Source organism: Podarcis raffonei, chromosome 16 (genome assembly GCF_027172205.1).
Source record: "Podarcis raffonei isolate rPodRaf1 chromosome 16, rPodRaf1.pri, whole genome shotgun sequence".
NCBI lineage: Eukaryota > Metazoa > Chordata > Lepidosauria > Squamata > Lacertidae > Podarcis > Podarcis raffonei.
The window spans coordinates 17363586-17379964 of record NC_070617.1 but is presented as its reverse complement, the minus strand read 5'-3'; the positions used below and the strand labels follow the sequence as shown (position 1 = coordinate 17379964).

The window sequence follows — 16379 nt, the reverse complement described above, 5'->3', positions numbered from 1 at the left end:
GTGGTGGCTTTGCTGCTCTGATACCAAATGGCAAAACCATATGGCAGGGATTTGTTTGTTTTACAAATTTCTAAACTGCTGCACAGCCTGAGGTCATCAAACTAGTGTACAAAAATAAAATAAGATACAAAAAAGATACCAAAAAAATCTAGTAAGAATTGTACCCCATTTCCAGAACAAAAACAGGGGGTGGCAAATGAAGTTATTAGAGGAAGAAGTCAAAGGGTTTAATTCATGTCAGATAGTACTTTAATATACTGTGAGAACTGCCAGGGGGGCGGCAGATACTGAATGGGATAGTAGGAAATATTTGGAGAAACATTATCCCTGTTTCAAATATTTCCTTTGGAGAAAAGATTACAACATGACATAAAACATTGAGAATACTGTCGTAACTTTTTCATAACTTCAATTCCTGTTATGTAGCATATATCCCAGCCTTTTGGGGGGAAAGTGGGAAAGGGCAGGTGCCCAGTGATTAAGAAGGTCCCGTGTTCAGGCATTTCCAGTAAACCTGTGTAAGTTTCCCTGCCTGAAACCTTGGAGAGCTGCTGCCAGTCAGTGTAGGCAGTACTGAGCTAGATGGACCAGTGGTCTGACTCAGTACAGTATAAGGCAGCTTCCTCTAAACATTCCTCTTTACCCAGGTCTTTAGCCATTAAATAATCTATGGCCTGTTAAAACTGTGAGTGGGGGCACTGTTAGAATCACAGAATTGTAGAGTTGGAAGGGACCCTGATGATCCATCTACTCCAACCCCCTGAATTGCAGCAATATACAGCTGTCCCACATAGGGATCAAACCTGAAATCTTGGCGTTATCAGACCACGCTCTAACCAACTGAGCTATCCAGTATTGGTGTTATTATGATGATTTTATTATTATGTTGTCTGTTATTATGTTTGTTTGTTTTTTACTATTGATGCTCTCTAAAATGTATTCTTAATATTGTGCACAGCCTTGGGATCTTTTGATAAAGGGCAGTATATAAACTGAATACATCATAATAATATTCCAGCCTGGAGAGACTTCTGTATTGGTCTGTGTTTTTCTGGAGAGCATGATGCTTCTCCGCAGCCTCCTAAAAATACTCCTGGGGCTTTTCTAAAGGTAGAACTCAGTTCTGGGTTCAGCTCAGCATCAGGCCTCTGTGCCAGCCATAGATTTACTTCTTGAAAATCCCTGCCATGGTGACTCTCACCAGAGGGGTTAGTTTGCATTTCATCTGTTGCAGCAAATGCAACAGAAAGTCTTGTGGCATCCTCAGTACTAACAGATTTATTGTGGCAAAGATGTCTGCCACAATAAATCTGCTCATTATTACTCAGTCAGAAGGTTCCGAGGGTCACCACAGACATCCTAAACTTTTCATTTGTTTTTAACAGATGGAGCAAACAACTGTCATTTTAACAGATATTTGAAATAGCACAAGAGGTTCTCTCAGGACTTCAGTTATATGGATTTAGGGCATAATAAAAAAATATGTAAGTCATCACACAAATGTTTCCACTATTTAAATACAAATATTAGTAATCAAATCATTACAAATATTCCAACGACCACCTCCAGTTTGAGTTTGCATTTCTGTCCTGATGTTTGCTTTCCAAGGTTTCAACCATGCTAGCCAAGGATTTTATGTTGAAAGGCCAAGTTGTATTTTTGGATCACAGGATGATGAACAAATACCACAAAAATGGCAGTAGTTAGCCACCAGCCTTTCAGGAAATGAGCACTGCCTTGGCAGTCTTGTGGAAGAAATTCCTAAGTGAAGGCAAGTATATTCAGGTCGAAGATTTGACCATTTCATCTTCATCTTGGCTTCAGGGTTCCTCTTGTCCAGAGGGTCAAGGGCCTCATTTGAGAAGGGTGGATCATCAGTGTGTAATGCTGGAACCTGTTTCAGGGTGCCATGGCTCACCTTTGGAATATGCAAAGTAATAACACACAAGGCAGTGCTTCTGAGCATACGCAGAATGCACTCCTTTCCAAAACAGAGTCATCACAGGCAAACCATCTGGCAAGTCCTCTGGCTCTGCCTTCTAAGGGGACTGGAGCCCTGGAACCACCTTTGTGGTATTTTGACTTCAGAGCAGATCTCCTAATGGCTGGGATCTCATGAACATGGCAGATCCCTTGCTGTCACCTTTTTGCCTGCTGCTGTGTAGAAGATGGCAGCATTCTGTCAGGCGCTTGAGTCTCTGTCTGTCTCCTGGGCTCTCACAACCACAACATCCTGGAAGCCATTGTGATGATCCTCAGGAACCTAAGTAGAAGGAGCGATCAGGTGAGAAAAGGACACCAACATCCCAACCCCCCTCACCTCATGGGTGCTGGGATGTGAATAGATGCTAGGAGAGGATATATTTATTAGATATTATCCTTCTTTCCTCACGTTTGTGAGTTCAGCAGAGTGCCACCCCTTTGTAGCTGAAAATGGAAGCTTAGCTAGGCTAGTTTTGGCCTTTTAGTTTAAGTAATCCAGGATGTTTAAGGCAGACTAGATTTTCCTGGTATTCTCCCCCTTTCTCTCCCTTAAAATAACAATATTACAAAGAGTCTTGTAAAAGGTAAAAATAACAACTACAGAATACTTGTTGAAGAGTAGCAGAAACAGCAAATTTGTTTAGTCAGGCTTAAAATGGCAATTCAGTTACAAAGACATACTTCTTGCTTGAAATGGCATTAGAGCTTGTTCTCACATTGCTGGCAGGATGAAGAGAGATAGAAAGAGAGGGTGTGCCCAGGCAGGAAGGATAATATACAGCTATGTCCTCCCCCTTTCAAAGCACAGTTGGAGTGTCTCTCACAGAGTTCTCTTTAGCAAGTTTACAGGAAAACTCTGCGAGCTTCAGCTCCTATCATGTGCCTATCTAGCAAAACACGAATAGTTGGTTTGACCGCCCTTTAAATATCCCACACAGGGAGATGGGAAGCAGAGCTCCTCAAGGGTCACATGGGAGCAGTCACTTCATCAGTGGGATGGGGCACAGGGCAAAATAATATACTGATGCCACTGTATTGATGATCAAATAATAAACAGCAAAAGTCTTCAAATACCTCCCAGTAGATATTATCTTCAAAGCAAAGAGAATCGTTCGGCGATCCAAGTACCCGCAACTTCATGATGAATCCTGGGAAACGCAAGAGGGAGGAATGGGGTGTGTGTGTCACGGCATAGAAGGAGAACTCTAAGCTGCCTTCATATGCAGGACATGAAGCCACATTCATACCAGCATACATCTAACAGCTTCTCCTAAAGAATTCTGGGAACTAAGGGTGCTGAGAGTTGTTAAGAGACCCCCCCCCCATTCCCCTCCCAGAGCTACAATTTCCATACTTCCTTGGAAAGCAGGATTGATTTCTTAAACTATTCTGGAATTGGTGGGTCTGTGATGGGAATGGGGGTCTCTCAGCACCCTTAAGAAACTACAGCTCCCAGGATTCCTTGGGGAACCATTTGAAGTGGTATCACAGTGCTTTAAATGTATGGTATGAATGTGGCCAAAATCTTTCTGAGTTCTTCCAACATTAAACAAAATAGCCCTTCTATTTTTATAATCCAGCCTAAGTCCATCCTCAAATTGCTGGTTCGAGGAGGCCGTGGCTGGGAATGAGTATCTCCCTTTATCCATATTTTAGCTTGCACTGACCTCCAGTGGCAAGAAAAAGGTTCTGCCTCGAAAAAGAATGGAGAAAATGGATTGGTTCAATACAGTCCACAATTCGGTCTTCTCTATTTTCTCATGCAATACTGTCATCAGCAACCAACATTGCTAAACTCTGTTTTAAATGGTTTTATGTAGCAATAAAAGTGGTGCCTTCAAAAATTTGAAATCTACCCTCCCATGATTTTAATAGTGATAACTATTTAGAGTGTGAATCTGAATGATATCCATGGGTCCCTTCCAAACCTGTGACAGCGAAGTTAGAATCTACAGGAGGAAACCTGGTGAACCAGTCACACTGGTTTGGCTTGCCTTTTAAGTATTTTATTTCTTTTACTGCATTTGTATCTCGCCTTTTTCCCTCCAAGGAGCTCAAGGTGGTGTGCATGGTTCTCCCCCTCATTTATCTCCCACAACAATCTTGTGAAGTAGATTAGGCTGAGAGGCAGTGACTGAGCCAAAGTCAGCCAGCGAGCTTCATGGCTGAGCAGGGATTCAAACCCTGGTCTCTCAGGTCCTAGTCTGACACTCTAACCACCATACTCCGCTGGCTGGCTCACACAGAGAGTACCATTTACGTTCCTAAGAGTTTGCCATAGAGATAAATGGGTGGACCTTTTCCCACCTCAGTTGGCTAGATGGCACATCTTCCTATGGGGAACAAGAGGCCAAAGGGGGCTGAGTTCTGGTTGATGGCAGAGGCACAGAGACATGTGTGCCTCTGTGCTGGACCCCAAGCTATGACTTGGAGATCTCCTTGGAAAGCTAACAGAGGAAGCAAGATCTATTGGGGAATTCATGCTGTGAGCTCCTCCATCTTGTCCTCAAGTTGTATATATGTGTAAATAAAACCAAGCATCCTAAAGACACCACGGTCTCCACATTGTTATGTATGTAATTGTTGAATGTTTAATAAAGATTTATAAATTTTAAAAAAGACACCACGGTCTCCATCAACCTTCATTCCAAGGACACCAAACCCTGGGTAAGCACAGAAACCTGTGGAGTCTCTCACCACTCAAAGAGAGGGGCTGTACAACACAGATTTTTTTGCTCTGCTCCTCTATGGAGGCAAGTAAGTTGTACAAGCCAAACTAAGGGCAATGTGATGTGCAAATGCACACAAAGTGTTGAAACAAATTCTCCCATGAGAGGATGCTGGACTGGATGGGCCTTTAGCATGATCTTAAATGCTTAAAGGTAAAGGTACCCCTGCCCGTACGGGCCAGTCTTGACAGACTCTAGGGTTGTGAGCTCATCTGACTCTAAAGGCCGGGAGCCAGCGCTGTCCGCAGACACTTCCGGGTCACGTGGCCAGCGTGACGAAGCTGCTCTGGCGAGCCAGCGCAGCACACGGAAACGCCATTTACCTTCCTGCTAGTAAGCGGTCCCTATTTATCTACTTGCACCCAGGGGTGCTTTCGAACTGCTAGGTTGGCAGGCGTTGGGACCGAGCAACGGGAGCGCACCCCGCCACGGGGATTCGAACCACTGACCATGCGATCGGCAAGTCCTAGGCGCTGAGGTTTTACCCACAGTGCCACCCGCGTCCCTAATCTTAAATGCTTAGGGAGTAGCAAACAGTCACCTACCAGAAGTAACTCTTGGCACTCAAGGCACTCTGCCTTCAGAAGTGAAGGGGGGCGACGCTAGCAATTGTAGTACCATCTATGGTGGGCTGAGCCTGGTGAAATTTAGGGGAGCCACTCTGTCACCAGGACAGATAATGATGAGAACTTTTACTGCCACGGAAGATATATTTATTATTTTTTTGTTATTGCGTCTAGGGCTGTGTGGAAAATGGCCCCATGACACTCCCTATTCAGCTCTACAGTGCCAGGTTCAAATGATCATTCCAGGGCATTGTGGTGGTGATGGTTATGGAAACTGCAACATAAAAAGCTAATGCAATTCTAGGCTGGATCTACGGAAGCCTAATGTCCAGATCAACGGGAGTCATAGTACTGCTATATTCTGCCTTGGTCAGACCATGCCTGGATTACTGTGTCCATTCTGGGCATCACAATTTAAGAAGGATGTTGACAAGCTGGAAGGTGTGCAGAGGAGAGTGACCAAGATGATTAAGGGTCCATCCTTGTGAAGGATGGTTGAGGGAGCTGGGGATGCTTTTGAAATTATTGTGGGGAAAGTACAATAGAGATATTTTGAATAATCGGAAAGCCCCCCCTCCTCATTACTTGCAAAGGGTTGGGAATGGCGTTACCTCCACCTTCAAATCTTTGGCCATGGAAAAACTCACCCACAAGGCTCCCACCAATCATAGCCAACCCCAGAGTGACACCCAAACCACTCAGCTGGAAGAGGCTTTGGTACGCGGTGGTCCGTTTCCCAGAGGCGACGAGAGGAAAGATGTCCGCCAGGCTGCAAAGGCAACAGACAAGATCCAGTGAGTGAGTATCAACAAGCTTGGCCTGGAAAACAGGCGGGAGTCTGATCTCTAGCGAGTTGGGTTAATATTAACATTGTTATCCATATTTACATTCCACTCTCCCTCCAACAGGTTCTACCCCATTTTATCTTTACAACAACCCTGTAAGGTTGTCTGGGCTGAGAGAGAATAATAGGCTGAAGGCCACTCAATGTGTGGGGATTTGAACCCTTAGCCCCAACACACCAATTACATTTATTTGTTTCATAAAATTTATATACCGCTTGATAGTAAGAAAAAAGCCTCAGAGAGATTCACAAGAAGAATAAAACATGAAAAATTATCAATAACAACAGTTACAGACATTTATTTACTTTTGTTTTGTTTGTAATTTTGTGCTGTTTCATGTTGTAAGCTGCCTTGAGCATGGTTCTATGGAAAGGCAGCATTGTTGTTTAGTCGTGTCCGACTCTTCATGACCCCATGGACCAGAGCACGCATACAAATAAATTTATGTATGTATGTATGCATGCATATATGTAAAACATTCAAAAAAACAATTAAAATAAAAAATGAGCTAAAAACACATGTTGACATTCTACATAACTGGGTAAGCTTGCCTAAACCTCTTTGCTCTGGCCTTTGACACCTGAGATTTGTATGTTTCAGGTCACACCTTATTCTTGTGAATGTAGTATTTTAACTGTCTTCAATTCTCTATTTTAAAATCGTTGTAACCCTCTCTGGGACCTGTTGGTGAAGGGCAGGTAATAAATGTAATCATCATTATTAAAAAAAAATGTTTTTACCAAGCACCAAAAGGAGTACAACTTGGGTGCCTGCCTAGCGTCAATATACCGCTCTAAAAGATTGATTTCTTACAAATGTGGAACGTGCATTATGTGACACCTGTAACAGAGCCAGTTCCATAGATAAAAGTTTATGGAAGAACCATTAAGCCACTTGGCTCTCACCAGGACTCACCCATCTCCGTAAACATCTTCTGTTGCCAGCCCTGCCACCAGCACGCCAAGGAGGCCGCCAAGGATTCCTGGCATCCCGTGCAGGTTGTGGACTCCACAGGTGTCATGTATTTTCAGCCTGGAGGCCAGAAAGGGCTGGAGAGGAAGAGGCATTCAGCACAAAAAGAATTTCGACACAGAATGGATGGGATTCCATGCCGCAAGATAGACTGCCATCTCTTGAGGAGGCTCTAGTCCTGGATTTCCTGCATCAAGCGTCTAGGTGGCCTCCTGGGGAAGCTCTGGCTCTAAGATTGTGTGTGGTGGTACTTGCCCATCTAGCTGGGCACTTTCTGTTCACAAAGACGCACATAATGTTTCCCCAAAATCTTGGGAACCTGAACCTTATTATTATTATTATTTTAAATGGCACTAAATCTCTAGTCCCCATGGCAGATCGTTTCAATTACAGTGGTACCTCGGGTTAAGAACTTCATTCTGGAGGTCCGTTCTTAACCTGAAACTGTTCTTAACCTGAGGTACCACTTTAGCTAATGGGGCCTCCCGCTGCAGCTGCACAATTTCTGTTCTCATCCTGAGGTAAAGTTCTTAACCTGAGGTACTACTTCCGGGTTAGCGGAGCTGTAGCCTGAAGCATTTGTAACCCAAAGCGTTTGTAACCCAAGGTACCACTGTACAGTGTTAGAAACCAGAAGGGGCTTGTAGGAGACTCCCAGTATTTATGATGGCAGGAGGTGCCTTTGTTGTTCAGTAAAACTTGAGCTAGTGGGGTTTATGGTGAGGTTGCCTGGTCATGCAGGCATTTGGGGGACTGGTTTTTAAGGTTTCAAAGCAGAGGCTGGATGGCCATCTGTCGTTGATTCTTTAGCTGACATACCTGCATTGCAGGGGGCTGGACTCGATGACCCTGAGGGTCCCTTCTAACTCTATAATTCTCTGATTCTATGGTGTCCTGAGAAGTATCTAAACTAATTTGGGAGACAATGGATTTCTCACCCCATTCGTGTTTATTGCCCCTTTTTGAAGGCCTACATGCTGGCATAAAGAATAATGATTTACTGAAGCTTCTTTCAGTGACTGCTCAGAAATCTAGAGCTCAAACCTGGAAGGTGTAACAAGGGCTACCCCTGGACTAGGGTGTAAAAATGCCCCACCACTGAGCTGTGGCCCTTCTTTGGAAGTCCAAGGAAAACTGGTAATGTCACTTCCTTGTGGCACAGAATTCTTTGCATTTCCCCAAAAGTTGTTGTTGTTGTTTTGGAGGGAAACATACCGTAAGGAATTTGAAGCCAAGAACTGACACAGATCCCGCCAAGACCCCTGCAATCATGGCTCCAAATGGGGTCAGCATCATCTCTCCTGAGGTCCCAACAATCACTCCACCAGCCAAGGCTGCATTTTGAACATGAACCTGGTAAGAGAAAATCAATAGTTAATCAAATGGCTTCAGTGTGAGGCAGGATAGGAGGAGGGTGTGCAGCAGCGAGGGGGAAACTCAGCCCCCTAACCTGCATTGAAGGAAGCTCTCTAGGCTAGGGAGTGAGCAAATCTGTCAATTTCAGCTTATTTCAGCTTCTCGTTTCATTCTAAAATTTGTGATTTTTTAAAATAAACAACAATTATTTCCCCCCATCGGTATTTCAGTGCAAATTTCACCTAACAGGCACATATTGGCATGCCTTTTTGCCTGACATGCACATTTTTGCAGCGGAATTACCCCAATTAAGCACCCTTAATCCTTCTGAGGAAGAAGCCATGGCTGTTTCAAATGGCACGATACTGCTTTACATCAATGGCCCAAAGTGTGGGATGAAAGCATCCAAAATGTTAAGTAAAGGATTAATGTTCACAGGGGCTATAGAACTCTTGTGATGTCATACGTCAGAGGCAGTTATTTCAGTTGGTACAGTTATGGCAGTTATGGACAGCCTTAACAGAGCAGCAGGTATGTTCTGTTATGCTGCTGTCTGCCTCAGAGCTAGGCTGTAACAGTATTTATCTCAGATGCAAATCTACGTAAGATGTATTAGCAACATAAGTACAGTAACAACTACCTGCGTCGTATATTTTAATCTGCAAGTACAAGTACACTGAGTAAAAGTTATTTGCTATTTAAACTTTAAAAAGAGAGTGTCTTGTGTAGTTTTTAATAGGAGGGAAAAGGGAACTAATCAAAGGGTCAAATGACCAGGGCTCTCTTCCACATTGCTCTATAAATGGGAACTAGAATTTAATTCCCACATAAGTGCTTTCAGACTATCTATTCTTTGACTTGCTGACAGGGAGATTAGATGGTGTTGGTTATTTCATGAGCACTGATTTGCTTGCTGGGAGGTTAGATGATGTCACATGAAAGCAAGCCATTTCCCCTTCACTTTCCTTGTTGCCAAAAAATCCAGTCTTTTGAGGGAAGAGGGGTTGTCGACCTGCCAAGATGTGATTTAATCCCATCAGAAAAGAATGACAGTCTGGATGCCCCAGAATCTAATGCAGGCTTCCTCAACCTCAGCCCTCCAGATGTTTTTTGTCCACAACTCCCATGATCCCTAGCTAGCAGGACCAGTGGTCAGGGATGATGGGAATTGTAGTTTCAAAACACCTGGAGAGCCGAGGTTGAGGAAGCCTGATATAATGTATGACAGGGGCGGGCAGGGATGCTCTTTTCACCCAAAACTCTACGAAAGAGGCCACCAAACTGGCCTCACCATGTCCAGCTTGCCCCCTCCATTCACCAGGGCCGAGAGGGCGAAGGTGGCAAGGGTGCTTGCAGCCAGGGAGAAGTAGGTGTTCATGACTGTCCGTAGCTGGTCGTCTCCATGGGCCGCCACCGCTGAGTTGAAGCTGGGCCAGAAAAGCCAGAGGAAGAGAGTTCCTGCATGGAGGGAAGGAAGGTAAGCAGCTTTAAAAGAGAATTGGACAGAGTCATGGAGGAAGATCAGGCAACCAGTGGCTACCAGCTGCGACGGCTATGAGCTGGTCAGAGTCAGTAATGCTTCTGAATACCAGCTGCTGGTAGTCACAGGAGGAGAGAGTTTCTTTTGTGCTCAGACCATTCTTTGGGTTTTCCACAAGCATCTGGTTGGCCACTGTGAGAACAGGATGCTGGACTAGATGGGCCATTGGCCTGATCCACCAGGCTCTGCTTATGTTCTTCTGTTAGGTTCTTAAGGTGTTATTTCCTGACTGGCCACTGTGAGGGAGAAGGTACTGGACTAGAAGGTGGGCCTTCTCTCCTAATTTCATTTTTCTGGGACAGAAAACAGTCATTTCCCTCTTTCTCTAAAAACGAGACCCAATACTCCCCTCTTTCTATAAGATTGAGCCATTAACAGCAGCAACAACCCTCCACCTATGTGGTGGCTCTTACCAATCATAGCAAAGAGATCTGAGTGATAGGTGGAGCCTTCTCGTTCTCTGCTCTTCTTCAGCTGAGGCCGGTAAAGAATCCTGGACACCATCAATCCAAAGTAAGCCCCAAAGGTATGGATGGTCATGGAACCCCCAGCATCCTTTGCCTGAGCCAGAAGGTCAGAAAGGAGCACACAATTGCAAAAGTGGCACACACAGATATTATTATTAGTAGTAGTAGTAGTAGTTACGCTCCTATACAGTCAATTAAAACAAGACTGCTCCTGCCCGCACAGGCTTACTGTCTAAAAGGGATGTGCAAATTAACTGAAGCAGAAAGCTAAGGCAAAGTATGGGTGTTCCAGTCCCAGGATTAATTTCAGAAATATCCTTTGAGGGTTCCTCCAGATAACATCTTTATTCAGGATTCATCCGAATTTGCTTCCACAAAGGCCACAGAGTGATAAGGACAGAAGCATCTGTCAATTCTGGTTCTCTCAGTTTCTCATTTATTGCTATCTTAAATTATTATTTTTATTATGACCTGCATTTGTATCCCACCTTTCCCCAAAGAACTCAAGGTCAGCCAGTGAGATTCATGATGGCTGAGGGAATTTGAACCCTGATATCACCAGGTCCTTGTATGACAGTCTATCCACTATACCACACTGGCTCTCATCTCTTCACATTTCTGCAGCAATTTGTGATTAAAAATAAATAAATCCTCATGAAAATTCTTCAGCGCTTTAGTGTGAATTTATCCCAATAAGCATTTTTTGGTATGTGGCTTTGACTAATGTATACACTATTGCAATGTTTTTCTCCTAATATTTTATGTTTGTTGCATGTACACATTGCTACCTCAAGCAACCTGTCAGAAATACAAGACACAAATGCAATACATTGATTAAATAGCATCATTTTAATGCAAAGACTCACCCCAAAGCAACTAAGTAAGATATATTCATTAATGCCAAAGAGGGTGACTTCCAATACGGTCATCAGTAGCAGCTGGACAGGACTCGTCTTGCCAAGAACGGCTCCGAAAGAGATCAGGACTGCCCCGGCACAGAAGTTGGCATTGATCATGCTGGCAGAAAACATTGGAAGCAACAGTCTGAATGTGACAGTCTAGGCTGCCCCCCTTTCCTGCCCCCTGTCACAGAATTATAGAATTGTAGAGTTGGACAAGGCCCCAAGGGTCATCTAGTCCAGCCCCCTGCAATGCTGTAAGTTAACTGCAATTAACTCAGGGCCAATGAAGGGACATCCACAGAGGATTGACCTACACGACACAACCATCAAAGTTGTCCAATGGGGAGTTCTGAAAGGCTACGGAAAGCTTGCAACTGCTCATGTCTGGTGAAAGGGGCACTGGGAGACAAGCCCTGTAATATAATAGTGGGTTTGGGGGTCAGTCTGGATGATGCCCTGAATTCCTTGAACCCCTAGATTCTATCACCAGCTCGAGATTGGGGTGGTGGCATGTAACAATATACTGTTGCACACACCCCAATCTCCGAGTGGTGAGAGATTCCAGGGGTGCCTTGAAATGAGGGTCACTGGAGACTGTGATGTCTACAGGATATATGGTTTATTTACACATATATACAACCTGAGTGGGATGGAGGGGCTCACAGCATTAGTAGATCTTGCTTCCCCATTAGGTTTCCAGAGAAGCCCCAAGCCACAACTTTGGGTCCAGCACAGAACAAGACAAGCCTCTCTGTCTCTAGCTTCCAGAACCAGTCAAAATGCTCTTCCACACCACCTCTCTTGGTTTATTGTTGCCCATCCCAGGATGATGTGGCATCCAGCCAGGCGAGGTGGTATAAGGAATACCCATTTGTCTCTGTGCCAACAGAACAACTTCTTTGGATATGTTAAACAGCTGTACTTCACAAGCCAGAAAAGGCCATTACCTTGACAAAGGGACTGGTTTGGCTGATTCAGAAGCCTCTGCTACTAAATTCTAAACAGGTGCAGAAGGGACCCAGAGCATCATCCAGACTGACCCCCACCCTCACCTATAACCACACAATTGTCTCTTTTGCCCAGGGACAGCACCTACTTTCTGATACCTGTTTCCAGTAAATCATTGCCCCTACTTTTGACTTTCGCAGGTATCTTGTTAAACATTTGTTAACATGAACTGTTTATGTTGTCCTTTCCTCCCACCCTCCTTCTTACACCAAACCACTGCCCCCTGGGTCCCCAGACCTCAAAGATGGCATCAAGCTTTCCTGAACTGGTCTCTTGCTCTCTCCCTGGCTGAAATTGAGTCTCTAAGGACCTTTCCTAAGGCCAAGCAGCTTGGAGAAGGAGCCACTTTGCTCACCTTTCTATTCCAATGTGGATTTTGCCATTATGGAAGGAATGGAAAAAGCCCTGGATGAGGATAGCCCACTGGATCGCAAAGGCAGCTGTCAGGAAGTTGAAGGCCACACCCCCAAAGCTGTACCGTTTCAGGAAGGTCATCAAGAAGCCAAACCCAACAAAGATCATAGTGTGAACATCTTGGAAACCTGGATCAGGGTGAGAAATGGACTGGTTTAAAATGTGAGCACAAATGCCCGTTGCTGTGTCTTGTGGGAGGGAGTTCCACAGATTAACCACGTCCTGCATGAAGAAATACTTTCTTTTACCTGTTCTGAATCTTCTGACATTCAATTTCATCGGGTGTCCATGAGTTCTAGTGTTTTGACAGAGGGTGGAAAGCTTTTCTTTGCCCACTTTCTCCATGCCATGCATAATTTTATAAACGTCCATCATGTCACCTCTCACTTCCCTTTTCTCTAAACTAAAAAATAACAAACGCTGCAACCTTTCTTCATAAGGGGATTTGCTCCATCCCCTCAATCATTTCGGTTGCCCTTTTCTGAACCTTTTCCAACTCTGTAATATCCTTTTTGAGGCAAGGCAACCAGAACTGTGCACAGCATTCCCAGTGCAGTCACAGTACAGTGGTACCTTGGTACTCAAACACCGAAAACCCAGAAGTAAACGTTCCAGTTTTTGAATGTTTTTCGGAAACCAAACAAATAGGCTGTTGGCTATTGTTTCCTGGGCACCTGCACCAATCAGAAGCTGCGCGTTGGTTTTCGAACATTTCAGAAGTCAAAGGGACTTCCAGAATGAATTAAGTTTGGCTCTTTTGCTATTTATTTTGCATTTTTGTTTTTGAGGCTTTTTGGGTTAATTTGTTTTTGTGACTGTGTTGAAACCAGTTCAACTACTGATTGATTGATTGTGTGACTACGAAAATGGATAAAAGCCCCCCATCCAAACAATGACTATCATCAGTGCTGGTAAGAAAAAAAATAATTTTAATTTTTATCATCTACAATACTGTCTTATTTATTTTATAGGACAGTACATTGATTACTGCTTTCATTTTATGGATCAATGCTCTTGTTAGTAAAATTCATGTCAAACTGCTGTTTTAGGGGTTGTTTTTAAAAGTCTGGAATGGATTAATCTGTTCTGCATTACTTTCTAGGGGAAAGTGCACCTTGGTTTTGGAATGCCTTGGTTTTGGAATGACTTCCGGAACGGATTAAGTTTGAGAACCAATTTACCACTGTATTCCAAATGCGGTTACCCAGGAAGGCCGCCTACAAAAGACCTTTGCCTGTTCAACTAGATTCCAAGGCTGAAATGTACACTCGCCATGTATGCACAGCCAGCTTCAAAGAGTTTTCTCTGATAGCGAATGAGAATACGTGTGCTGATAAGATCCAATACACACACAGGAGCCATTGCAGTCTGCAAACAGAACAACTGTCGGCTTCCTTTTGCAGTAACCTTGCAACCTTTTAAAGGCCGATAACCATGTGGATACCTTCAGTTATGCGGCAGCTGATCTCCTTAAATGGGGATGGGTCTCCAGGAGCACCTTTTCACTTCAATTGTAACCAGTAAAAGCTGCAGAAAGTTAGAATTGCAGGGATTCACAAGCAACCAGGGATGGGATTTTCCAATCCACTGCTTGCTCCTTAATTGTGGTGGGAAGTGAGTTTTTCTGTACAGTTCTGATAAAAATATGAACAACTCTTGCATATTATACATATTATTAGACATAATCTTATACACCTAGACACTCTTCCACCTTATACACCTAGGCTCTTCCACTGAGCCACAGCTCACCCCCATTATATTATTGCTATCCAGAAGTCTGCTTGGATGAAAAGTGGTCTAGAAATATTTTCAATACACGAGTAAATATATATCCCTGTGTGAACAGGCCTTAGGGGCTCAGGGTTAAATTCAGGAAAAGGGGGTGGGGGCCAGATTTCAGTAAACTGGATATAATTTGACTCTGTTATGTTTAAAGATGGATGACTCTGACAATTTCAGTTTCTCATTTCTGCAGCCTTCAGCTTGTAATATTTCCACATCAGCCAACAATTTGTTTTAAAATAAAATAAAAACCCTTCGCAAAAATCTGTCAGGATTTTAATAATCACTTATAATATATTCTCTTTTTTTGGCAATCAAGTTTCCTGAATACAATGCATTTTTAAATGCTATTTTTCAATAATATATGGAGCTCCATGCCTACTGACATCAAGCAGCAGCCTACCCTTTTCGATGACTGCTTAAAACATTTCTGTCTAGACAAACCTGTCCAGATCTGTAGAATGTTGGCAAGTGTTTTAATCCGTTTTTAGCTTATTAATAATCCTAATTGTTATTTGAATGTTTTAAATAGTTGCTCTTAACTGTTTTTACTGACCGTTTTTTAGTTTTATTCTTTTTGTAAATCACATTGAGGGGTGTTCTGGGTTTTTATAACACAATCAAACAGTAGAGATATTTTACAAAATAAATGAATGGATTAAAAAATGGAGAGACTTTGGCTTAAGTCTAGGATATCTGAAAGACTGTATCTTCCCATACAAACCTGCCCGGGCTCTGAGATCTTCACGGGAGACCTGCCTCTCAGTCCTGCCACCCTCACATTTATACTTGGTGGGGATGCAATAGAGGGCCTTCTCAGTGGCTGCTCCCAGATTTTGGAACTCCCTCCCTAAAGAAGCCAGACTGTCACCCTCCTTGTCGTCCTTCCACCGGCAGGTGAAGACTTTCCTATTCTTTTAGGAACTGACTGCTTTTAAAGAAAGGGCTGGTGCTGTGCTATTTTTATTTTGGTTATTTGTATGTTTTAAACTGATTTTATATGTGTATACAGTTTTAAATCTATCAATGTTTATTTTGTAATGATTGTTTTTTCCTACAATTTCACTGGTTCTTGCTTTTACAGTCCTACCTTGGATCTCGAATGACTTGCAAGATGAACGTTTTGGGTCCAGAACGCTGCAAACCTGGAAGCGATTGTTCCAGTTTGTGAACGTTCTTTGGAACCTGAACGTCTGTTGTGAATCCCGCAATTTCCGATTGGCTGCAGGAGCCGTGCTTTGGTTTCTGAACTGTTTTGGAAGTCAAACCGACTTCCGGAATGGATTCTGTTCGACTTCCAAGGTACCACTGTATCTGTAAGCCGCCTTCAATCCCATCGGGGAAAAGGAGGCGTATACATCTATACTAATAATAACAGCAATAATAATTATTTTCCAACTATTTGTCTTATATATGTTTTACCTTTCTGTGTTTCCTCCCCTGCTTGTTTTAATTTTTGTGAGCAGCTTTGATTCCTGGGAGGAAAGTGGGATAGAGACAAAATAAAACAAAACCAGTGAATACTCACTTGGGTAGCGCAAATAGAACTCGTTCTGCAGGTGGCTCTTGTTGCGGAGAGCCAGTTCCTCGTGCCAGAGCTTGGCGCTTGTTTCGGCATCATACTGGACGAAGAGGGCGAAGAGGAGAATAGTCAGGAACTGAAGGAAAACACAGGCGATGGGGAGCTTGAGCCTTAGGTTGGTGGTGTGCCCTGACATTGTGGGGAAAGGGAGAAGCGACCAGGAAAGCAGGAAAGGAGAGAAAGAAAGAGGAAAGTGAAAGCAGTCACAGGTGCCGTGCCAAGCCCCACCTTCC

The 16379-nt window shown here is 43.6% G+C and overlaps 1 protein-coding gene across 2 annotated transcripts; it reads right to left on the bottom strand.

Annotated features, from left to right (window-relative positions):
* Positions 1-1499: 1499 nt before the first annotated feature.
* Positions 1500-16379, bottom strand: RHBG (Rh family B glycoprotein). 2 transcript variants are annotated; one of them, XM_053370101.1, is made up of 10 exons: positions 16093-16379; positions 12724-12910; positions 11325-11475; positions 10405-10552; positions 9743-9909; positions 8311-8448; positions 7039-7172; positions 5923-6047; positions 3058-3128; positions 1500-2263 (listed from the first exon to the last, which is right to left on the bottom strand). In XM_053370101.1, the coding sequence occupies exons 1-10, from the start codon at positions 16280-16282 to the stop codon at positions 2183-2185; spliced, it is 1392 nt and encodes a 463-aa protein (XP_053226076.1). In that variant the 5' UTR covers positions 16283-16379; the 3' UTR covers positions 1500-2182. The 2 variants fall into 2 exon arrangements, with proteins under 2 accessions (XP_053226076.1, XP_053226075.1); XM_053370100.1 differs by having other exon boundaries at positions 3058-3131; positions 5926-6047; positions 16093-16378.